The sequence below is a fragment of the Sceloporus occidentalis genome, unplaced genomic scaffold, assembly GCF_023333645.1.
Source record: "Sceloporus occidentalis isolate IW3139 unplaced genomic scaffold, rSceOcc1.0.p SCAF_10, whole genome shotgun sequence".
In the NCBI taxonomy this organism is placed as follows: Eukaryota; Metazoa; Chordata; class Lepidosauria; order Squamata; family Phrynosomatidae; genus Sceloporus; species Sceloporus occidentalis.
The window spans coordinates 17,195,492-17,222,059 of NW_028316990.1; the positions used below are offsets into that span (position 1 = coordinate 17,195,492).

General features: G+C 40.2%; 1 protein-coding gene across 1 annotated transcript in view; it reads right to left on the reverse strand.

Moving 5' to 3' along the window:
- Positions 1-26,568, reverse strand: part of LOC149305984 (A disintegrin and metalloproteinase with thrombospondin motifs 18-like) — a 68,475-nt gene that overhangs the window by 27,857 nt on the left and 14,050 nt on the right. The window contains exons 4-10 of the mRNA XM_089540395.1: positions 16,163-16,445; positions 12,799-12,998; positions 10,481-10,564; positions 9,912-10,071; positions 6,508-6,613; positions 1,942-2,079; positions 1,098-1,251 (exon numbers count right to left, since the gene is read on the reverse strand). Coding sequence (XP_089396521.1) covers positions 1,098-1,251; positions 1,942-2,079; positions 6,508-6,613; positions 9,912-10,071; positions 10,481-10,564; positions 12,799-12,998; positions 16,163-16,445 — 1,125 coding nt within the window. The remainder of the gene's footprint in view (positions 1-1,097; positions 1,252-1,941; positions 2,080-6,507; positions 6,614-9,911; positions 10,072-10,480; positions 10,565-12,798; positions 12,999-16,162; positions 16,446-26,568) is intronic.

The following is a 26,568-nucleotide window of genomic DNA, read 5'->3' on the forward strand; positions in this document are numbered from 1 at the left end:
CATGACTGCCCCAAACACTGTTATTTTATACTTCATAATGGCACACACTGGTCTTTGACTGTAATCATGGTCATGTATCTGTGAGTTTGATGGGTACTGCATCAAGGTATGCATGTATGACATACATAAAACACTGCAGAACTAATCTAGTTTGAGACCGCTTTAACTGCCTGGCTCAGTGCTAGGGAATTCTGGGAATCATAGGGGGGATACATACAGGCAGCTCCATGCCACTCGTCTTTGCCCCTCATCGGTGCCGCACCAACCACACAGCACAGCACCAACGCACTCCCTAAAAAGAAGCCGGAACACCATAATGGTGCTCGTGTGCAATGATGCTGCCACTTCCAGCAAGCGCCATTTGGGAATGCAGATGCCCATGCGTCATTGTCGCATGCCATATGTGGGCAGATCCACAGCAAGATGACACACGGGCACCACTAGTAGGGCTGGGCGTATAAGGAGGCCCAGCCCTCCAGAGCCCTAAAATCAGTCCCAGGCCAGTGCTTTTCACCCGTCTGTACTAGGCCATAGTTTATTGTGGCACCAGAGCTCTCTGGCAGAAAAGGTTAAATGTCTCACAAAACTACCATTCCCAGAATTCCCTAGCATTAAGATAGAGCAGTTAAAGAGGTCTCAAACTGGATTATTTCTGCAGTGTGTTTTGGACCTAAATCTTAAGAACATAAACATATACATGTGGACTCATAGGTAGGGCCATTTAATTCAGAGGGAGTTATACCATGAAACCAGGTCTAGGATTGCATGCTAAAACCACATTTGATTCATAATGAAGCTTGAAAATGCTCCCACCTTCCTACCTCAGTTCCTTGGTTTCTTGCAATTAAATCCCACATCCTGAAAGCACATTCTTTTCCTGCAGCCATGCTGGCCCACCTTGACTTCCCTCCAAGCCCACACCTTCAAAGCAAGTGATGGCTTTGCCAAGCAATTTACAGTTTAGAAATAGAGCATAAGACCCTGAAGCTCACTGGAAACCCTCCACTCATTCATAAACCTCTCATCTATAGCACACTGTTATTGCCTGGTGCAAGTTCTGACATTATCTGTAAGTTACCACAAAAAAAGAGAGGTACCTTCACAAAACTCAGGTTGCATAGTTTTGCTTTTGCTCCAAACTGCCATTTGCATTGTGTATCGGCATCATAAATCTGCCCTGGGAGTTTATCGGGGTACTTGTATTGTCCTGCTTGCTTCGGTTCATCTATCAGGCAAGCTGCTTGAGCTGTACTGTTAAGGAAGAAAGGCATCTATTAATGATCTACTTGATCATTATGCTGCTGTTATGTAATTCAGAACCACACAGTGCGCTATCCAGTTCCAATCTTATTTGTAAATCCTTTATCCACAAGAAGGTCAAATGCACCCCAAAAGCACTGGCAACCCCATCCCCACCCAATTTAAAAGACAGAAATTTTAAAAATTCTCCCATTATTCCTGAACAGCAAGTCTTTAAAAAAAGACTGACACTTGGTAATAATAATAATAATAATAATAATAATAATAATAATAATAAATTTTATTTATATACTGCCTTTCCAAAGGATCAAAGATATAAATGATTAACTTTTCTTCACTGTAGCAATCTCAGACATAAAATACAATACTTAAATCAGGGGTGGGCAATTGAGGAAGGCAACAAACAAAAACAGCTATGGCCAGAGTATTTGTTCTTATCGCTGCTCTATGATTCATGATTATACACCGGTAATAAAAATAATAATAATAATAATAATAATAAAATAATAATAATAATAACCTTTATTTATAATGCATGCTAATAGCAGGAAACAACAACTGTAAGGTCTGTTAGGACTTTAGTGGGCTTGTTGCTGTTAACTGCCCCCATCCACAAGAAAAGGAGACACAAAAGACTGCAGCAGCTATAGGACCAGAGCACTAATCTCCCTTTAGACCTACCTGAGAAATTTGTTAAGATACTGCCGGCTGCATATTGACCAAGAAAAAACGCCATTGTTTCCAGTGAGAGTGGGAGACATAATGTTACCTTCAGCTTTTCTGCAGGGGTTTCCTTCGCCATCATGAATCATACCAAAGCTAGAAAGAAAGAAAGAAAGAAAGAAAGAAAGAAAGAAAGAAAGAAAGAAATTTACAAATGGCACAACATAAAAAGGCAAATAAGGGGATGCCATTATTGCAAGCTATTAATGGAACATGCCCAAAAGAAAATACAAGTGGACCACAAAACAGTGCAGAGACAGAATTTTCATTTTCATTTATATATTTCACAAATTGTGATCCTCCTTGTGTTTCAGGCTGCATATTCTTCCTTTTGCCATTATATGCATTATGTAATGTGCGAGATATGAATGCCACAGGGAGATACATATATCCCATCTATTTAATCCTTTCCTGATAAGAAAGGAAGAGTGACCAAAGACAGCATATAGTCAGCCCTCCATATCCATGGATTCTTTATCCATGGATTCACCCATCCAAAACTTGAAAAATATTTTATATGTATACATCCCAATAAACTAACCTTGATTTCACTATTGTATATAGTGGACAACGTCTCACTACACCATTGTAATCTGACTTCAGATGTTCCACTTTTAAACATTTTAAATTCTTCAAAAATTTCCATTACAAATGTGATGGTATTCTGATTCTGATGGCATAATGGGACTTGAGCAGCCACAGATTTTGACACCTGATATCCACTCTGGTTGCTGGAACCAAAACCCAACAGATAGCAATGGCCCACTGTACCACAGATCTTTGGGGGAGCAGTTTGGGAAATGGCCATGTTCACTGATTGTAAGTCATTATTAATCACCATACTGCAAAGCACCAAACAAGATCTGAAAGTAGATTCAGGGCCCAAACAGACAGGTCAAAATAAAGCTGCTTCGGGTCACTTTGGAGGTATGCTGTTTAAATGACGTATGCATCTTAAGAGGCCAGAAGCTGTGCCAAAGCTACGCTCCAGTCCTTAGGACTGGAGCATGGCTTTGATGCAGCTTCCATCCTCTTAGGATGCATGCATCATTTAAACAGCATACCTCCAAAGTGACCCAAACAACTTTATTTTGGCCACATAGCCCAAAAAAACCACCAAAAAATATTTTGATCTGTCTGTTCAGGCCCTGAAATCAAATCTTCCAGCCTTTAGACATAAAGATTCCCTACTTGAAGAGAGGACTCAATTTGATGGAAAGAGTCCTTTCATCCGATGATCACAGATATTGGTAGGAATCTTTGGATACAAAGATATATACATTAAAACACAAAACTGTATGTGCACATAGAGGACATCTGAATCAAAATATTACCACAATTTTAATATGGTTTCAGATGTTCCATTTTTAAACATGCAAAATTCTTCCCAGTGTCATAGTGTTGAATATTCTCCACCATTCATTTAGAGTGGCTGTCATTTTCTGCTACCATGTTCTACATGGTTTGGCGCTGGGGCATTGTGGAGACTACAAAATGGCAGACAGGCTTCCCACATGACTGCCACTGTGGCATCATTAACAAAACACACACACATACATGTACGGACAAGTTTGGGGGAAAGAAAGAATAGCTGCCATTGCCATTAGACATTAAGAGCCCCATATCAGAGGGAAAAATATCCCTCTCAAAGAATGTTTAGTAAATTTGTCCACCAATTTAATCAGCCACAAATATGGTGGAACATCTTTGGAGATAATATTAGTTGAGCTGTAGTTTAAATGCAAAATGTACGCTGTAAAATCTAGGTTGCTACAGAGTTCCATCTGTAAAGCCTTTGCTTTTCATTATCCAACTTGAGCCTCTTTGTCCTATCCTGCCTTTCGTAGGGAAGGAAGTTCTATTAAGCCTTACATGATTTATTTGACAAAAAAAACCCTCCTTTATTTGTTTCAAATGTGCCCTCCCATCTGTAATTACTATCTATCTGCTAATAGGATCATTAGGCAACACTTCTAAAGATCATCTGCCTGCAGGCATCTGGCCATGGCTGCCAATTTCCCATATTATACAGTTGAAAAGGCACATGCTTGGAAAAATGACAATGGGGGAAATTTTGAACAGCTATTGCCAAAGGAAAGTACTGCAATCTTTCCAATATATATATATATATATATATATTTGGACGGCATTTCATAAATCCTTCCTGTTCGGATATCAGCATTTTTATGCCAAGCTGCAAAGGTTATAAGAGAAAAAGGGAGAAAATGCTCAGAAAAAAAACCCATAAAAATTGGCCACTTTTACTGGAAAAGTCCCCAAATCAATCAATCAATCCATCTATCCATCCATCCATCCATCCATCCATCACCCCTCCTCCTCTCTCGCTCATCTTATTGATTTGTCCATTCCATTCCAATGAGCATGAGATAGTGTTCTCTTTCTCCCTATTTACTTCTCAAAACAAACCTGAAAATAAGTGATTCAGAGACACCCAATGAGCTTCGTGTGTCTATAGGGGATGAGAAACTAAATCCCCCAAATCTCATCAAACGGGAAGAAAATAAAGTTGAAGTTTAAAATAATCTATTTTTGCACAGCATCTCTTTCCATAGGGCACAATAATGGATATCATGGGCTGGGCAAGCTGAGAGGTAACTGATCTCAATAGATGGAGCATTCCATCCCAATGTGATCTCAAACCATTTATAAGCATCCTGGACAAGGAGGAGGAGCTGCCAAGAAAAGCAAGATCTGGGAGGCAATTCTGCCTTGAGACCTTCCAGGAGAAGTGAGATTGATGCCCACTTCGAGTTTTGAGAAATGGGTGATTATTAAATGTTCGACGGTGCAGAACAAGGCTGTGTTTAAATGACACCAGAGGCTTCCAGTATTTTTTAAACTAGAAAAGAGGGACTGATGGAAAATGGAAATAATATGATTCCTGGATTATATTTTGTCCATCTGGACCAGTCTGCCCATCCTCTGAGGAGGAGGCAATACTACTGCATGCAAGGATCAGTCCATCAGCTGGACCAAACAGACTTTCTTTTAGGCAGGGGAAGCCAGTTTTAAAGAAAAGGCTGTAGTTACATACTAACTTTTTGTACCTCTGCTTCAACCACGTTCCCAACCACTGAAAATATGTACACCTGCACACAGGCGGAGAGGTACTGTTCTGAATATTGTAATTTCTTTGACTTTTTTTTCTCCCTCCCATTCTGTCCCTCCCTCAGTGAAATCCTAGGCAAAATTATTCCTGCTTTTAGGATGAGCCTTTAAGTCCTCATTTCCTTTCAGATGGACAGCAGTCTGCCAAAGGGGCCACTCTTGGTAGACATGAGGTCACAGCTGATGGTCTACAGCATATTTGCACAATGACAACTGAATAGCTTCAAGCAGTCATGCAGAATCAGAGACTCATGTAACACGTGAATGGGATGACAGCAGCATGGCTATTGACAAAAGGGGATGAGCTGAATGGAACTGTCAGCAAACAAAGGGGAGCTTCTATGTGGGATGTATTTCTATACAGTTTCCTGTACAATGGGAATTTTAGATTTAATCTTGCCTTCATGCTCAGTGCCACAGCTAATGTCATGGCAAATGTTAAACTGTTTAAAGGCATCATCCATCAATCCCTTTCTGAAATAGGTCAGGGAGGAAACTGTAGATACAAAACACCACATGTAAAATAGTAAATTGGGGAAAAAATAGTCAATTTATCTTATATGCTAAATGCGCAACCATCAAAAGAATAAGAGCGCATATAATAAGTATGTAAGAAATCCAATTGTGGATTTTTGAAAGTTCACCCCCAGGAGTTCTAAGCTCAAATCAAAAGAATCCTTTGGAAATAAAGCCAATGAACCAGAGCTCGATTCCCTGCTCAGCCATGAAACCACCTGGGGACCTTTGGTGAGCCACATGCTCTCAGTCTCAAGGGAAGGTAGAATGGCAAACTTCCTTTGAACAAATCTTGCCAAGAAAACCCTGCGCTATCATATTACGGTCATCATACACTGGAAACAACTTGAAGGCACACAACAACAACAACAACAACAACAACAACAACAACAACAACAGGCAAAACCTGGTAGCAGAAACCTCATATAAAGTTATCTGTATATAATAACGGATATATCACAGTCATCTCTCCATATCCACAGAGTTTTGATCCATCGATTCAAGCATCCACAGCTTGAAAATGTTTTTAAAAATACAGATTCCATTTTATATAAGGAACACCATTTTACTACATCATTGAATTTAATGGGACTTGAACACCTATAGATTTTGGTATCCACCAGGGATCATGGAACTAAACCCTAGTAGATATCAAGGGCCCACTGTGAAGGCATACTGGGAAGGCTAACCAATTGTGTTAGAAGCAAAAAATTGTTAATCAAACATATGACTATATCTTCAATATTGATACAACTGTAAGGTTGCTTTGACCAAGGAGCATTTTTAATGAACATGTGGGATATAAACTTTTATGGTACTCATCATCATCATCATGCTTTAGAAGCTTGTACGAAGAAAGACTCACGAGAAATAGCTTACTTGTGTCCAGATTCATGAGCAATAGTAAACGCCAAACCAAGACCGGTGTCTTCATTGATGGTACAACTGCGGTATTTGCTGCACATTCCACTGATGGGAGCAAAACCTGCCAAGAAGTGATGGGGAATGGCAAAGTGACGGAAGAAAGCAACAACACTCTGTGTGTGTGTGTATTGTGCTTCATAACCTCATACAGAGACGCAGGCAGAGATGTTTTATGTATGAATTCAGAGCATATTTAGTTTTGTCATGCAGAAGGAATAAACAAGACAAATCCTTATACACATGGTAATGCTGGGCCCGATCCAAGAAAAATGCATTCTGTCTGCAGCAGCTGGCCTGCAAAACCAACACAGGCTCATTTTCTCTGCTGACTCAACATCAGTCCAGTCAGCTGGGAAAGCTATTTTAAAAAGGGGCGCCAGCTCTTTTCTGAAGGTCAGCCAGAAAGAAAAAAAGAGTGCCAGAGATATTTTCAAAATCTGAAACAACATGACTAAACTGAAGATTCCCCAAGCACAGTGTCCGTCCAAAACAAGAAGACATCTCCTCATCCTGCTGATTTGATCATTGCTAGAGAAACCTGGCAGAACCAGCATGATGTAGTGGCTTGCGCACTGGGACCGTGATCCTGGAGATCAGGGTCTGAATCCTGACACAGCCATGGAAACTCTCTAGGAGACCTTAGGAAAAGTCACTTCCACTCAGCCTCAGAGGAAGGGAATGGAAAACCCACTCTGAGTAAATCTTGCCAAGAAAACCCTGAGATATGGCCTTGGAGTCACTGTACATTAGAAATGACTTGAAGACACACAGCAACAAGAGAAGCCTGTGAAAGAGTGGCATCATTGTGTTACTTTCTCATTTCCCTTTTCACACTTCATTGCCCTGGAAACCAGATTAATCATAATAGCAATTATGCTGTTGAGTAGAAATCTCATCAATATAAAGACGCTCCTTTCCCCAAAAAATATTTCTTTTTATTTAAACAACCGAAAACAGACGAATGCACTCTAATTTTCTATATCTAAAAACATACATGGGAAAAACAAATCTAACTTCAAAAGATGTAGATTATTCAGTAAAATAATCTTAATTTAATTCTAAAACTAAGAAACAAAATCCCATTCCAAAGAAAAGAAACAGGGAAAAAGTGGTTTCCACTATATCTGACTATAGTATTCTATAATACTTACCTATCTCCTCTTAGTTTACTCAAAAGTCTATATAATACTTAAATAATCTCAGTCATATTGTCTTACTGTAGATAAAAATCCTTACCCAGGAATAACTAAAGATATAAAACTTGAAAAACCTCTTCTTACATATCTCTTTTCTAAAGATGTAAAACCATAACAAAACTTCCCTTATAGAACGAATCATTCATTCCTTCTTAAAGTGCTCCAGAATATTCTCAGGTATCAAGACAGCCAATTTATCAATTTCTGCAGTTTTAACAACAAATCTTCTCGCAAAGAAATTGGTGTCTCTTTCCATCTTTGTGCATATATCATTTTAGCCAAAATAGAAAAACTCATAAACATTCGGATGGTTACTGAACTGCTTTGGCAGTTCACATTTCTTGAGCCCTCACAGCACAACTGAACAAATTCATATTCCCAGCTATTCCTCTTGCACTTAACACATTATTTTTAACCTGTGCATATATCTTATCTCCCTAAAGCTCAGTACTTCAAAATCAGGCAATACATGAATCCATCACAGTGCCAAGCCTTACTCTGTTCCCATTCCTGCCAGAGAAACACAGATAAGATTACAGATAGCTGTAAATATTAGATTTGTACATCTTGCAAAATTTTCAATTTAAACAAAAGCAGGTTTTTTTACAAAAAAAAGTAAGGAAGTTCATTTTAAAATTATTGGCAATTTTCTCATAATCCCAGTTACTCACTCTTTCCATCGGCCTCACACCATTCTTGTTAGTTTTGTTTTAAAGCATGCTCTTTTCAACCACAGGGGTTTGGTTCTCCCAGCCCTGCCATGGATGGGGAAAAGGAAACATGGTCACTTAGGCCCATATTAGACATATTAGTCAATGGGCTGTGATGTGCACATAACCATGTCAGCCTGTGGCACACACCTCCCTTGGCTAATATGGGAGATTCACAGGTGTGCCAAACCATCAATGTCTAGCTGGCCAATACAGTGAGCATCGTATTTGGAAGGATATGAAATATTTTGTGGCAGTGACAATAAATCAGCAGTATAAAATACTGCTAATAATACCAGCACTTCTTACATGGTGGCCAAGTTTATAAAAGCTTCATTGTTGCTGTTGCTGTTGTTGTTGTTGTTGTTGTGTGCCTTCAAGTCATTTCCAACTTATGGCAACCCTAAGGCAAACCTATCATACAGTTTTCTTGGCAAGCTTGGTTCAGAGAGCATTTGCCTTTGGCTTACCAAACTATAGCCACATACAGACAGGCCAAAATAAAGCTGCTTCGGGTCACTTTGGAGATGTGCTTTTTAAATGATGCATGGGTCTTAAGAGTCCAGAAGCTGTGCCAACGCTGTACTCCAGTCCTTAGGACTGGAATGTGGCTTTGGGGCAGCTTCCGGACTCTTAGGATGCATGCATCATTTAAAGTGACCCAAAGCAGCTTTATTTTGGCCTGTCTGTATGGGGCCACTAATACTTGGTACGAACAATCCAAAATAGTGTTTCACATTGTGAAAGACAGTAGGAAAAAAGAGGACAGAAAGAACAAATACTCTCTCCTTCATTCTATGAAAGAGCGTATCAATCATTATAAAATGCACTATACATGTGCCCAGCTTTTTACTTCTTGATCAGAACTGGGACTACTGCATATGTGGGGTGCATGCAGTTCACCCCCACATCCTGCAATAAACTTGGGAAAGAAGATTCCATTTGTTTCAATTAAAACTGCTCTTGGAGCTCATATGAGTATGGGGCAGATAAAATTAGGATTGTGACACTAGAAATGTACAGACCTGATGCTGACTCCTTCTCCTCACAGTTGTTGAGAAGTAAAAAAAACAGTCTGAAACCTAAAATCCATTTAACATTATACAGACTACAGATGCGTTTGGAGCTACACATGTGTCTAGGATTGTGTGCTAGAGCAAATGTGCAAATTCCACGTCAGACGTTATACTAGACATTCTCCAAACCCATAAAGAATATTATTGGAAGCAAACTCACCCATCCCCTTTTCATCTTCTCTAAACTTACTTGCACAGCCATTTTTTTGGTTATCTTAACTAAACAAAAAACACCACCCGAAAACCAACCAACCAACAGCATTGGAGTATTTACTAATGTTGACTTTAGGCTGCTGTCTATCATTCAGACCTGACGAAACATATTATTTCCCTCTGAACAAGAACACCATTTTACCAGTGAATATTTCCTCGCATACCTAAAGTGTCACAGGGTTCATTCTTCCAGGAGCAAATATCAAATCCAGTAAGCAAGATGGCATGATCGTGATGTTTCCCATTCTTTCCAACCAGAGCTGATTGCCACTGACAAAAGCTGTTTAATGACTGGTCTGCATGATGGTTGATCACCAGTCCGCCCTACAAATAATCCATAGACAAACAGAAAATGCTACTGCCAGCAACAAAACAAGAAAGAATGCTTGGAAGCTAATGGGAAATGTCTCTTTTGAGTGTTGCTGAAGGGGCTTCTAACTATGGAGTGCTGTATTTTTATAGGACTATAAAAGTTGGGTGTGATAAAGTCTCATCTTGGGTCCTGAGTGTACTCTGACTCACTCTGTGCAATAGCATTTTGGAGCTTGAATGAACATTAAAAATTCTTGACACGTTATATTAAATCCAAGAGGGTTTTTTGTTGTTGTTGTTAACAGGTGGTTTACAATGCCATGCAAATTCAATACATGCTTCCGTAGGGCTTGTATGTGACACACACACACACAACTGTGATAAAGAATACATTCTGACTTAAGAATGGCATGTCACTTACAGGTTCCTGCTCCAAAAGAAGAAGGCTCACAACCACAATATTGATGTCACTTCCAATTGTACCATCCTTGAAAAGACTTGATACCTATGTGAAGCATTTATAGGGATAAGAAAATAAGGAAAAATAAGGAAAAGAAACAGTAAGGATAAAAACTAGTAGTAAGGGCACAGTCCATTACCTCTGTTGTTGTTGTGTGCCTACAAGTTTGCTTCCATCTAATGGTGATCTAAAGGTGAACGTATCATCAGGCTTTCTTGGCAAGATTTGTTCAGAGGAGGTTTGCCATTGCCTTCCCTTGAGGCTGAGAGCATGTGACTTGTCCAAAGTCACTCAGTGGGTTTCATAGCCAAGTGAGGAACTGAACAACTTGTACAACTTTTTGTCTGACCACAATGTAGGTATTTAACAGGGCCAACTTCCTGACAACCAGAGCACATAATATCTGTATTGCCACATCATAACCCACGAAAAAATAGCATGGGACGTATTTTGTCCCTATATACTCCATTGGATACAAATAAGTACCACAAAGGCAAAAGCAAATGGATAAATTTGTCACCACTGGGGTGAATTCTTTTTCTCTGCTTTTTTGTGTATTCATTAAAATAAGCTTTATGTGAAAAGTGGCTGACATGGGAGATTAAGTCTGTTCAGCTGAAAATGCTACAGATTATCTACCCTTTACGTTAAATTTTGTGTAGATTCTGCAGCAAAATGTGATTCAGAGGGACCAAAGCATCATGTTCAAGATGTGTATCAAGAGACACGTTCATATGGAATATAGTCTTCAGGAAGACTGCTCCCAAGATAATACAAAGCTACTCGCACACTTTCCCCCCTGTTATGGGCACTGGAAGGGGATGCTTGGGGATGCGCATGGCCGGGGGGGGAAATGATTTTATCACACAACAAATCATCCTCAAAAGGGCCCTGTTCCAACCCCTGGTGCCAAGCTGTCCCCATTCAGTGCTGAGGAGCATTAAATGTTCTGGTCGGAAGTCTTCCGACCGAGGAAAATGGCACCCCTCAGCACTGAATGGGGACAAATTGGTGCTGGGGGACGGAACGGGGCCCTTTCAAGGACAACTTGCTGTGCGATAAAATCTATTTTTTCTCGGTTGCGCGCATCCCTGAGCATCCCCTTCCAGTGCCCATAACAGGGATTAAAATGTGTGTGATAAGCTTCTAAAAACTTTATAGGTCAAGAGAAGCACTTGGAATTATGGCTGGAAGCAAACTGAGACTCAGCATAGTGGCTGGTGTTGCTTCATAACCCACATCTTCTCCCCCTTTTGCTCGATCTTGAGGTCCAACTGTCTGTATACCATCTCTCATTAATGAGGGCTGACTGGACTTATTTCCAGAGAAGTAGGCATTCAGACTTCTGAGCAACGCTCAAGCCAGCATACGCAAGGAGAGAGGTCAGGAGGGGAAGAGGGAGCAAGTTCATAACCTCCTTTCCTTCCTCACACCGGAGCAGGGCTTAATCGCTTGAACAAGGCCTTGCGATTGACGGCATTGTGCTCTTTAATTCAAAATGACACAGCTCCTTGAAAGTACAAAAGCTACGCACAGACCAGGCCAAGGACTGCTGCGAAAAGGAAATAGCTTATGAAAGAAAAACACGTCTCCATAAATATATTTCACTCTATCTTCGCTATGTTAAGTCTATCAGCCAGCTTTTAACCAAGCTTTTTTGCCAAAGATTCTCTCATTTCCATCTGTCTCCTTAAAGGAGCGCATTGGGCGCAACACATCAAATTAGCGACGGGGGAAAAAATACTCCCTTTGTTGAAACTTTGTTTTGTTTCGGTGCTGTTCTGTGCCTTCTTTCTTTGTGCCATGTTCCTTCCTGCCTTTGGCCTCGCTGCACATTTTCCCAGACTTTTGCCAAATTTGTTCAATGCGCAATTGTAAAGATAACACTGACGCAGTGACCGGATCCTACTGTTCAGGTGCAGCAATAGCCCCCTATGCTTGGAATACTCTTTGAGTACTGCAAGGAGAAAAACATTTTCCAAAATTTGTGTGCTTACTGTGAGCAAAGTACATTTTGTACAATGAACAAGGTGTTTTTGTCATGTTCACCCAAATCAGCTTCTAGAGTTTTCTTGGCAAGGTTTATTTTGCCATTGCCCTGCTCTGAGACTGAGACAGTATGACCAAGGTCACTTGTGGGTTTCCATTGCTGAGTGGAGATTTGAACCCTGGTCTCCCAGAATCTCAGCCCAATATTCAAACCACTCTCTTTTCCCAACTTTATCATCACTAAATTGAACTAATGAGTGTGAGTACATTTAGCACACATGCATCCTTACCATGTTCATCACCGTTAAGATGTAGGTGGTAACGTTCTCCTTGCTGTGTTTCTCCAGCATTTTCCTGTCAGCCACAACCAGAGTTTCAACATTCAAAGCTCCACCTTTCTGATGTTTAATGAGGGATCTTTTCAACCGTGCCGAACTTCCATATTCATCAGAAAGAACAAATGCGTCTTCTGTGGGTGGCTTAGGTGCGTCTAACAGGAAATGGAACAGAACACAGATTTGGAAAAGGCTTAGAGAACTGGCTCTTTTTGAAATGAGTAGTTTGGACCAGAACTGAAGTGTCAAGGAACTAGAACCCTGAATGAATCTACAGTATTGTGATGGATGCCAAATACGGATTAAAGTCAGCTATTAGGTACCGAATTCTTTTCAATTTCTGATTCATACTTCATTGGGGAGAAGGAGAAGGAGAAGACAGGAGGAGACTTAATAAGTCATAGACAGGAAAACACTGAGTTTCACGTTTGGGAAAAGGAAACACATCTAAATTTTGCCTGAATATTTTTATCTGTCTGTGATGTACGCACATGCGCACACTTCTTTTTCTCATTCCGTTTGTTATATTGGGACTAATTCGAGTGAATACACTGTTTGTGGCCAGCTGTTTATTCTCCCCTCCCCCCCAAAAAAATCTGCCCTGCAACCCAAGCTTACAATGAAGAGAGCCCCCGAAAGCTGAAATAGTCATGGAACAGTGTTCAGATGGCTGTGACAACAACCAAAGTCCTAGATTCTCCTTGGAGAAAAAAGATGCATGAAGTCTGATCTCTACAAATATGGTGCCACTTGGGTCAAATGAAACATATCCATTCTGCAGATTGATCCTAACGTTCAATAGACTGGTTTTCAGTTCTGCCACTGAATAACCAATTCCAAATAAATGCCTAAACCACAAAATCAGAATACATTAAAATTAATCTCTTGAGATCTACATATTTTAAAGAGAATGAAGGTCGACATGACCAATAATTTGTTGTGGGTTCCATGATGTACACACCTATTTCTTTTCTTCCACTGCCATGTCAAAATGAATGGGATCTGAAGAACTTGTAGACATTGGCTTAACACTACCTCTCTTCATGCATAACTTTTTAGGTATACACCTAAATTGGTTTAATTATACATCTTTAAAGTGTAAATGTGACAGCCATCTATTTGTATCCATCCACTAGGTGCATTCATTAGGGCCTGTGGCTAGCTACTGCACACATACTTTTGAACAACATGGGAACATACTGAGGGATAACAGTGAGATTTGTGTATGCACCACATAACACAATACCTCTGTCAACAGTTCCTTCCGCTTTCTATTGTTCTCTATTTCTCTAAATAATGTAGCTTCTAGTAACATTCTTTACAGATGCTAATCATGCTTTCTGCATCATTATTTATGGTAAGAGCAGGTGGATAACAATTGTTGTAGCTGACTTAAGAAATACTGTGTATCACATGTTCCTATTGTCTACAGACTAACACGGCTATATCTTTGAATTTTAGTGTTCTGAGTTATGTGTTTGCATCTTTTCCAGTTCTTTCATAGCTGCCCTTCCAAGTCCTAGTCTCCTTCTGATTTCTTGACTGCAGCTCTCCTAATGGAAAAGGCACTGCTCACAAAGGTTTCCAAGCATAAAGGCATGAAGGCTTTGGCAGAAAAAAGAGGTGGAAAAATTCTTTGTTGTGTGTGTAACAATATTGTGACCTAAAGAGATCCTCAGCTTGGATGGGAACCTGAGGGCCATACAAACTAACTTGGGAGGGTTACATGTTGCCCAGACCTGCCTATAAAGTATATTATTTAAGTTTATTTAAGAATGAAGACCAAACAAATATGGCAGGGACAGTCCTGATTAATAAATTCTCTCTTTATCCATTTAACCTAGGAGACCATCAAGGAAGCCCAGGTGCTGTAGGTTATCTTTTAGAGATAGGCAATGACAAATGAAGTATTCCTTGTCTATTAAAAACACTGTGGAGTCACCATAAGTCAATAGCTTGAAGGCCCATGTGTACACACACGCACCCACAATAGATCGACTTTTTATATCTATCAACATCACCAGTTTTAAGATGCAGGCCTTACGGCATTGTTTGCACTCATCATGTAGCATTTATAAAAATCAGACTTAGTCAGCATTGGTTTTTAAGCTGCTTATTTCAAGGCACAATACAACCGAGTTGGCATGCCAAATGGATCATGTTTAGCGAGTCATGCTTTAGTAATAGCATTCCCTTTATATAAATAACTCCCTGCTCTCCTTAATAGAAATAGCAAAGACAATACTAATCTCAAGACAAAGGTGGCTTGGAAAGGTTACCTACTGCATGGGATGAAACTATATTGTGAAGCCCTTATGATCTCATATTCTTCCTGCCTTAATAAATCTTTTAACTGGAACACTGAAAATAAGCCATGGCTACAATTCAAATAAATAAATTAATGGTGAATATGTGGACAAGGTTCAAGCTACCCATATTTTAGGGAATTCATAGGATCTTACTATTCATCATCAGTGCATAAAGAAGAGTGATCATGTGGAGGCTGGGTCATGTGCAAACCTCCCTCCACAGTTTCTATCTCTACAAGATACATGGTGGCTTACTGTACAGACTAAGGAAAAGTGTGGAGCTTGGAAAAACCCTCCTTGATATATTGGGTAAGCTACTTCACCAGCATTTTGCTGATGCCCATGGAAACTTAACTGTGGGAAAGCGTCATATATATATATATATATATATATATATATATATATATATGGGGAGTCATTTTGAGTGCCCCAGGTATCTACTGTAAACTTCTGAAAACCTTTTGGCAGAATATGCATAAGTATAATATGCATAGCAATATATGCACAAATAATCTATGCATAGTATAAAAGGGAAAATGGACAAAGTCATCACAGCTACAGAGACTCATTAGTTTTAGGGGGAAAGAAGACCTCTGCATGTGGGACAGAGCTGGTAAAGTCACCACTACAGACATAAACTGAGGTTTAAACCTCGTTTCCCTATCAAGAAAATGAGAAAGCTAATTATGCTTTTAAGCATGTACTTATTTCTACAACAGCCAAGTGTTCCCTATATACTCCAGCTTCCAGAATACCTCTGTACAAGTGGCAGAATCATAGAAGTTATTACCGCCATTCAAAGAAATGGAAAATGCTTTGATCTCATGGCTCTCTATGTGTTCATGAGATTCCCTCCATCAGCGCTATTAAACTTGGGATGTTCCCATTATGTGGTCAGTTTAAAACACGCAGTCAGCATCAAAATCATCACTGCAAACAACTACCAAGAAAAGTACCTAGTTATCTATGAACGTCTACATCAAAAGAAGAGAGAAAGTTTCCTTACATACATTTCTTGCGACGTCCACAAAAATGTTGCTTTTGAAACCTTCCGTGGTGGTAATCATTTGCTCGAACATGGGACTTGTGGGCAGTGTGATTTCTGTGATAGCCAGGGGGAAAGTGATGGGGATCTGAATCTATTTTGTACCGGTGCACTTTATCTTCTGCGGTCCGTTTGTACAACACATGCGGATGGTGTCCGGCGGGCGGCGTGTAGTTGTGTTCCTGCGCTAGGTGTTGAGGTAATGGAGATATAAGGAAGTCGTTCTCCTTTGTCCTTATCAAACCTGACTAAAAGATAAATATAAAGAAAAATGAAGATTATAAATAGGTTCAGTTAGATGATGGTTTCTCAGATGCAGCCAGAATAGATGAGGGAGCATTTGAGCATACTGTAGCCCTTGGGTCTTATATCATTACCCATCATCCTTGCCTAACTTCTGGAATCCAAGCACCACAATGGGAACCACTGGTGGTAATGGCTGGCTTACCCACCTGTTTCCCCAATACAAGACTTACTTCACAGCCACTAACACCTTTCCTAGGTTAGGAGTGCCTTTGCACGCACCGCATCTCATCTTCAGTCATCATTAAGGGCACAGCTTGGAAAAGTTACTTCAATTCACAGAATCTTGCAGTCAGTAATGCATCATATACACAATAGCATCCTGGAAACTGCTGTCTCCCAAAGCATCTTTCCAAGTTTTGGTCAAGGACTTAATCCACTTGTTCTTTAGACTCAGTGAACTGGCTGACTTTGAACTGGCAAGTCACAAATCGTAATCCTTATGTGACCATAATCCTTATGTGATCAGTTATTAAGAAATGACACCATTCATATTCAGTAAAAGAGAGACGGAGACCTAATAATCATTTGGTATTCTACATGAGTCACAGAGCATCTGCTAACTGCTTTTGCTCCCTCCTATTGAGAGGGAAAAGAAACACAGTAAGTCTGTTTTTTATTTTGCCATTTTAAAGGTTTCTAATATCTGAACTTATTCCTAGAGGCTTCATTTCATAAATGATTTGAACCAGATGGAACAGAATTGTCTGTGCTTCCCTTGTAAGAACTTGCCCACATTGTGGTCTCAACTATAACTCTACGCTCACTATTTCATGTCATATTAGTTAGAAAACTATTAGAAACTCTATTCTTCTTAGGTCGGTAAATGAAGCTGATAAATGAAGATATACAAAGGGATGTACTTCTTCATGAAGTACATAATGAAAACAGAGTGCATATGCCCAAAATACAGTGATGGTTGTCAACTTAGGCCAAGATCCTATACTTCTGCTGGCATACTTGTACTATACTATTACAAAGGTTTCTTTCAAAATTTCATCAGTTATTATCAAGGTCCATCATTTGGGTTGGGGAGAAATGAACTTAAACTAAAATCAAGCAAATGGGTTCATCTATGATTCTGTGATTCTATAATACGATCACACAGGCCTGTGTATACACTTGATGCAAACTGATGAAGATTTTCGCACATTCACATCAGTGCTTAGTTGTCTTCACTTTCCTGTGCAAACTTGCATCTATTCACCCTCCCTCTGCCCAAAATATGCAGCCATGCAAATCAATGCAAAGCGGGTGGACGGCCAGCCATATGTTAGATGATCCTTGAGGATTCCTGCCCATGCCACAAAAAAACCAAATTCCTCGAAAACACGTGTGGATGGAATCATATTCTGTTTGAATAGAATTAGGAGTATTTAAACGGTGTAGACAAGCCCTGGTATGAACACACACTATCAATTTTGCTGAGGACTTCATAGATTTCAGGTGGCAGACAGGCTATGACAGGTTGACTGTGTCACCCAGTCCTTGATTTAAGAAATACAAGTTGCATTTCCTCTCTTTATTCTCTATTGTTTCCTGAAAGTCAAACATAATGGATCAAAACCTGTTCCCCAGTTAGAGCATCTACTTCCTTATTATGGTTTTCATTACTTCTGGCTACAGAGACTAATTCAAGGGATGGCAATAATTTTTGTCTTGGCCTCTAGGCAGAAAATGTTAAGCTTTTCATGATACATCTGTTAGTGGCAGTTCATACCGACATAGAAATCATTTCATTATGCCAAAGTTGAGGCCTCACAGCTAAATGTGAGGAGCAACTCACAAGGAAGAGATTGTACTTGATTTAGTATGAGCTGAGAGGGATGCCCTGTCTGTATCAGCTTATCTCTGATGCTTCATTCGCATATCCAGGCCATCATATGCTCAAATTGGGAAGGGATGTTAATATTCAACTATTGTCTTTACATCAAATGAGGATAAATAATTATCAAAGTTTTCTCCATACTTCAGAGAAAACAAATATTTCTGTGCAGTTATTGTATTTTCATGTCCCAAACACACTTGCTGCAACTTGTCATTCAAATACACCTTCAAGTTGCAAGAAATCTGTGCAGGCTCGTAAACTATAGCAAGCTTCTACTTTAATCGGTGATCCTCCCGCCTGGAGCTCAGCCACCAAAACTGGAGGATTTGCACTCACATCTCCTATCTAGAGATGACCTAGAAAAACTGGAGACATAAGGTCAGGCCTTGAGATCTGACAACTCTAGATAGGTCCACTCTCAAAGGAAAGGTCCTGAGAGTGATGGTCTGCAATCAAGATGTATATTGCACATCTTGTAGTAATCTGATTTCAATCTGTTATACTTAACCACATGACAGGGTAATACATGGTAGGTTAATAAGAATGCCAACCTTTAGTGTGCTGGGGGATTTTCAGAGACAGCTGAAGCATTTGCACCCCTGGAGCTCCTCAGAAATTGCCATTGTCTTGTCTGTGTTGCATTAAAAGAGAATTCTAGACGAAGACTAATTCCCCTCTCCAAATTCTGCCTTGCAGCTACAAAATTTCATAGCTGCAGAAAATTGCTTCCATGAAGTGTTAATCAAATTACAAGCAACAGTTCATCAATATGCATGTTGGACTGCCCAGAGATTGCCCAGAAATTCATAAACCAGATGCAAATAATAAGGTATGAACTGCAACAACGTGAAATCCAAGACGTAAGACATAAGAGGGCCATCAGAACAATGACCTGAGCATTGTGCTAAATGAATCAAATTAAGTAGTGCAGGGTTTTTAACAGTAAATTTCTCCTTGGTGCGATGACATGAATAATCTCAGGTGGACCAGCACACTCCGGACAACTCTCTCCTGAATTACTCTCAATGTTAAATCAAGGCCAAGCAAAATCATGATTTTAAGATCTAAACTAAGAAAAGAGATGGGATCCTTGGTCAGATTTCTTTCAATGTATGTAGAGTGGAGAAAATCCAAAGCAACCCTGAGAAAGCCAAAGTGGTTCAAAGCCATGGTGCCATTTTCCCATCCCAATCTCCCCATAGTCTGGAACAATACTTTTGAAAGTAACTCAATGGCATTATTCATTATAAAGAAAGTGACTCCTTATGTTATTTGTTTATAGTTAGTTTTTTTAGTAAATCATAACTGTAACATAATGTTAAAATTAGAACTATATCCCTAATGCTGAGTGGACTTGGCTCAAAAGGGAAACTAAAGGATGAGCATATGGATATGGGCGTAGTTGCTTTGCAAAAACAAACGCACCAAATGTTGCCATTCTGCAAATAATGAATGCTACAGAAATGACAGGCTTTGGTCATTTTGTGGAGTGTGTGTGTGTGTGTTTAGTATAATGACACAGCTTTCTGGGACAGTACATATTTTAAGCCTTCAAATGTTCAGCTGCATTACAGAACATAGCATTTCAGTTCACCCACAAATTAAAGGGATCCTCAGAAACATAAAAGAACCATTCAAACAACCATTTTGTTCTCTTGCTACAAGACCGTTCAGTTCGAGTTATTCCCACAAGAATGAGCACTATTTCCGAATCTTCGGCAATAGTTGAAAGAAGGTAACAAGACTATCCTTCCTTCTAATTATTCAGATAGGAACAGAGGGGTGAGGTTGCACTGAATGGTGTCTTTGTGCTTTGGCAGTTGACTGGATCTTTTAAAAACATCTCTGAAACATCCGTTTCCATCTTTGTGTAGCAATGATGTACACTACTATTTTAATCCTTTTCTGAGGTTAGTTTTTTTTTAAAGGCTACACTGGTTCCATAGTTTCAAGATTATATGTAGACTATTTCACTGATAGACACCCAAATTCTTACAGTTCCTCTGTAATATGAAATACAAAACAGAATGATTTTCTGCCTCCTTTTCCCTCTGGATCAGTGCGTTCTGGGAGTACCTGTTATATACCATTAACATTTTAAAACCTGATTTTTTAAAAAATTATTTTTGCCATTTACACAACAAATGCACTGAAAGCAGTTTTGAATAAAGATAGAATAAAGATTCTCCCCCGCACCCATGTTGTCTTTCTACTCAAAGCTACAACTCCATTTGCTCAGGGGCTGTAAAAGAAACAGGACAGAGAGGGAAATTTCAATTTTTAACAGACTGCACAAGATAATATTGTACCAGCCCCTGCATTATTCCGGATGAAGTAGCAGCCACAGGAAAGCAGTTTGGCATGAAAAAGTAGCGAATTGCTAGTAGTTTAAGCAGTAGCATAACAAGGGGGTTCCAATAGTGCGGTCTGCATCAGGTGACACTCCAGAAGGGGGGTGACACCCAGTCAAGCCTTGCCCATGCATGCCCCCACCCTCCTGTGCCATCCTCATGCTCCCCATGTGCACTCCAACTATCCTGCGCAGTCCTTGTTCTCCCCCGCATGGGCTCCCACCCACCTCACATCAGAAAAGGGACAGGCGGCACATAGGAAGGGAGTACATGCCACCCCCGGAAGTCCCTTCTCCTGGACACCCCCCTCCCAGGGACACCATTGACTTTCATTATATATATTTCCTTATTTTTACTGGAAATTGAAAGGTCTTCATGGGATTTTCTGCCACAAACTGACCCCCTGGTTGGTCCTAGGGTTCCCAGGGCATGGGCACTGTCATGAAAAGCATGTGTTTGTCTCTCACTATTGCATCTTTTCCATGGTGGTAAGATTGTGTGCTCCTGTGTGGCAAATGGTTTTGCTGACTGTAGCAGTGCTGATGGTAGGGTCACCCATGGCGAACAGACCTTTGCTGAGGAGCCAAACTAAATGTGCCAAAGAGCTACTGGATGGCATCTGCAGTATTGGGGGCAGGGGGATACTGGCAGAGAATCTCTTAGAGACAACATCAGTGGCACCATAACTAATGCTTGTTAATACTGCATAGAGAGAGGCACGGTCAGGCACCGGTTTTTTGACAACCTTTAACCACAAAAATCTTTAACCTTATGATTAGACAATCCGAAATGAAACAAGAAATAGTGCCAGAATTTGAAACTCCCAGGCCAGATGGCACCCAGCCTAGGAGGAACTCAGAGTAAGACACAAACACAGACACGGCCCTCATTGCTCCTCTCAGGACACATTTCATTGATCCATTCCTGTCCCTACTTTCCAATTAGCAATCCCCAAAAATAGGACACTACCTTAAGTACACACTGTCTTTTCTGATTTCAAAAAGTATGCTGGGCCAGGCCTGATTAACATTTGGCTGGGAGACCACCAGTGATTTCCAGTTATGAAGTAGGAAATAGCCCTGTCTGCACCCTGGACTACAGCTGCCATTCACTTTGCCATTCATGACAAAGAATTAAGTAGTTCCCTAGGTTTCTAAAAGCGCTTACTATATAGAAGACAACGGAAAGGTTCATAGGAACCCTGCCTTTTTTTTTACCCCCAAGTAAAACAAGTTTATCTGGCATGTCTGCAGGAGTCTGCAGGAAAAGGACAGTAAATGTCATCTCTCTCCAGTAATTGCCGATACGAAAGAAAGAAACATTCTTGGCCCATCTGAATCCCATTCTGATATTCAAAGGTGATAAAGTAGTAAATTTCGTTCCTGTTGGCTTCAGTTCAAGCTATGCTAAATCTGAATTCCAGAACAGCAATATTTCTGTTGAAGATCAACAGGTTTAAAAATCCTATCTCTTCATTATTATTTCCTCCCCCCTCAAAGTTTCCCACACAGTAAAAAGTCGAGATAACAACGTTAAATTTTAGATATACAGTAAACATCCCCAAACTTCCAGGTTTTAATAGCAAACAGATCATGCAGTGCAAGGCATGCCTGTGAACTTACAACAGATCATCTTCGTGTTGTCTGTTACAAGTGAAACATTGCCTAGCCAGAAGTCCGGGGTCATAAAAATGGTTTTAGGTGCTCTGCTGACCTATGAGTTATCTGTCATTACATGTGGAAACCAACATTTGCAAAGTAACTCGTAATATGTAATGAATTACTTTGTCCTTGATTCCTTTCTGCAATAAATAAAGCATTAGGTTGCATTATAACATCAGTGTAAAAAAAGATAACTTCAGTACTTTTTGCAGTGTAGTTACTTTTATAGTTATGTGTCATATGGCCTGCCTACCAGTACTTATACGCACTTCTTACCCAGTGGCTTGTAGCATTTGAAGCAGAAATAACAATAACAATTTAAATATAATAGCTATAATATAACGGTAATTAACTACACGGTACTGGGACTAATTGCTTTTAAAGATTTTTCCTAGATCTGATATTAGGGTTAAAGGAACAAATAAATACAACATGATGAGTTGTACATCCAAATAAGGGGACACCGAGGACAGAACTTCTCCTCCAAAACTAAAAATATAAGGTATATTTGGGGAGAATTGCCACAGTATAATTGCAGAACACTTAGAAGACATGCTGAAGGCCCAAACTGCAGTTTCGACTATCATCCATTGAAAGAATTGTGAACCAGGTGATGTGAAAATCCGTCTGGGATCCTAGAGAGTGACTATTGGCCAGAATAGACCACAAAAAATTAGACAGACAACTTTATGACCCTCCAGATGTTGTTGAATTACAACTCCCTTCAGAGCTAGCAAGCCTTGGTAATAGAATAGGATGCTTAGAGATGGAATCCAATAATATCTAGAAGGGCAGACATTGCACATCTCTGGGTCAGATGGAGCAACAATCTGATTTGGAACAAAAGTATTTTGTAGACCTTAGCGATAAAGCGTCATTGTTTTAAAATTAAAAATTAATTAACTAATTTTTAAAAAGGGGGACTGAAGACATTGCCCTTTCCCTAAGTCAATATGTGAAGGAAATCTTTCATAGTCCCTTTGTAGTGTGAATAATACCCTCTGCATCTGCTCTGGGACATCTCTTTTTCCCTACAGAAATCCCTTGCTAAAAGTAAACATTGCAGTTGGCTTCTAGTGAGATCTAACATCCCACTAGCACATTTGAAAATGACTGCCTGAGGTTATTATTTTTTTCTAATGCTCCATTTAGTCTGGCACATTGTTCTTCCCTATTCCCATGTGCCAAATCCCCATGTGGAGCAGTTACATGCTATGACTTTGTGAACATATGAAGTTTGCTTGGTGGTGGGTTGTCATGCAAGGCGCGCTGTCAACTGTGTGCATGGATCCATTTGGTTCTTGTTATACAGAAAAAGGAGATCAGTCATAAACGGCCCTACAAATATAAAATCAAAGATGAGAATAAGGGATCAGATGAGGGATACAGCATGGAGGATGCAAGAGGTCCCACCCCCAGCCCTCCCTATACTCTTTGTTTTTCAGATGTGTATAAACAAGTTAACATTTTCCTTCCATATGGTAGACATGTATTCGATTATTTTTTGTTTCAGGCTGGGAATACCACTTCTTGATGAAAACCTTGATTTTGGAGTTTGTCCAAGACTTACTGCCTAGAACATCATGTTCTCAAAAGATGGTCTCTAGGACCACCGTTAAACTGGGTTTTTTTCTTTGGTTAGCCTATAAAAGACCACAAAGAAGGGACAAGAGGAAACAGTTACAAGTAAATTTAATAATATTTGACATTTACATAATTCTGTAGATCAAGGGTGGGCGGATTATGGGCTTATGGGATGCACCTTATGTTTCATTACAAGCCTGAGACCCACAAATGGGCAACAGGTGCAAAATAGTAGCTCAAGGCTGGTAGGCATGCACTAAGAATTAAGAAACAGGGTTCCTCTGAGCATATGCTCAGCCCAGGAACATCTGGAATTGATACGACAACCAAGATCACAAGTCTTCTCACACATAGATCCACTCCCAGTTTTCCATCAACAATTACTTCCCAGCAGCCTAATTTAGGTGATGTAGGGCAACATTTTAGTTCTTCCAGTTGTAACTGGAAGACAAAAATCCTAGCTCACTCATCGACTGCAAATCTTCCAGATATCTCCCAGAAGATCCCAGTCTATCTTTTGATGACCGTTCATTGCATGTGTTTAGAACCCTTGGCATTCACGATCACCATCAACTTTGTAAGAGTGATTCCAGCATGGAATCCTGCACACCATTTAAAGCAAGAAATATTCTGTAGATCCCATAAATGGCATTCATGAAAATGGAAATTCTTTACATTCAGAGCAGGTAGTCAGAAAACATCCAGCTTCCCTAGAATGTATAATTGTGCACTGTACATAAATTGCTACAAAGCAGTCATTTCACAGAGAAGACGTGCTGAGCTCTGAAAACCACACTGTAAGATCGTGTCCAGGAATTAGACTTCACTTCTTAGTTCCTGACTGGCTTTTACAGTCATTCCAATACATCTGGTAAAGAAAGATATGGCTCTCCAGATGTTGTCTGGCTACAACTCAGGCAGTAGAGAAAGACGATGGGAGAGGCAATCCCACATGATCTGGAGGGTCACAAGCAATGCACATTTGGACTAAGGAATAATCTCTGCAGGATTCATCCTACATTTTATTATGCCTTTACACAGCACTAAGCTAAGGCTCTCAGCTATTTAAGCTGAGACTGGATGGCTGACAAGGATGTTATTGCTGCAGATACCTGCATTTGGGGGCAGGTATTTTGGACTAGATTATTTCCAAAATACCTCCCAATGTTAAAATTCTATGGGCCTGTAATCCAGCTTTTCTCAGTTGTGAAGCTATTTGCCCTCCAAATGTATTGAGCTACAATTCTAGCCAATACAGCAACTGAAGAATCATGAACAGCTAGCTCCATCTGTATATTACCATATGTGAGATAACTTTGACTTATTTGCATAACACATTCCAGGTCAAAAACCAGATGTACACACACATAAACCACTTTATGTATGAACATGACTTCACACACGGACAGATAGATATGGCTACCACATTACATCACCAGCAAAGCGGGTCCCTGAGAGAGGTCAAAATAGGGTGCCCAGACATATGATCAATAAAGAAGGGGCACAGTGACCCCCTCCTTGTTAGTCATATGTCTGGGAACCCCATTCTGACCTCAGCAGAAGTAACTATGCCAAGAGGCTGTTGCAGGGAGCTGCTTGACTAGTGAGACAATGACAGTGGCATTGGGGACAAGGGGGATGGGTGAGTGAGGCGGATGTGGTTTTGGCCCAACTGGCCTGTGTGCACAACTATGTGGTGTCACACCAGATTTGATCAGGTGCATGTGGTCACCATCGTGGTCAGTCCAGGTCAAGTCCAAGGTATAATGCTCTGGACTGGCCCTAAATTAGGTGGCCAGTGTAGATGAGCCCATAGACAGAATTCTACATGCTATACCTAGTTACATCTCTATCCTAGTTGCTTAGCTGAGTAGCATCTTCCAACTTGACTTCACCCCATCCTGACTTAATGGTCAGCAGCCACTGTGAGCAATGCGGGTCTGTTTCTCCTGTTAATTGGGATGCAGCAGATTGGCATTTCAGCCCTGTCCCATGAACAATTCTCTGGTGAGACAGTAAGAAGCTAGATCCCTGTCATACTTCCTCTGCACACCAGAGATCACTCACAAGAAAGGGGTGGAAAGTGCTGCCTCTAGATCAATTGGAGAACAGACCCCCATCGCTTTCAGCCATGGCTGACCCATAAGTCAAAATTGGAGGACTTTCACCATCCCACATATTCCCTATGCTATTGAATATGAAGAGATCACGACTATAAATAAATCACAAATGCAGGACTCCAGATTACACATTCGTAACTGTATTGTGAATTCCATCCCAAAAGTAATCATGGGTCACAAAATATTTCTGATTAATTAATTCCAAGCTCTAGAGGCTCCAGAAAGCTGTTGCCAGTCAGAGCAGAGAATTATAAGGATAGACAGAAAAGGTGTCTGAAGTCATTTAAGGTAAATTCCCTATGTTTTTATGTTATGCATTGAACATTTGGCTCCACAGATCCTCTTCAAGGGGTCCTCTTTCAGTTGCAGGAACAGGCAACGCAGCCTGCACTGCAGCCCCAACAAAATTGTGCATGTTGGGTCTTGCAAAGCAGACATCCTATTTCCTTCCATATCCTTCATGCCTTTTTAAAAAACCACCTGTGAATGTGTACCTGTGCTTGTTCCAGACATTTAACATACTA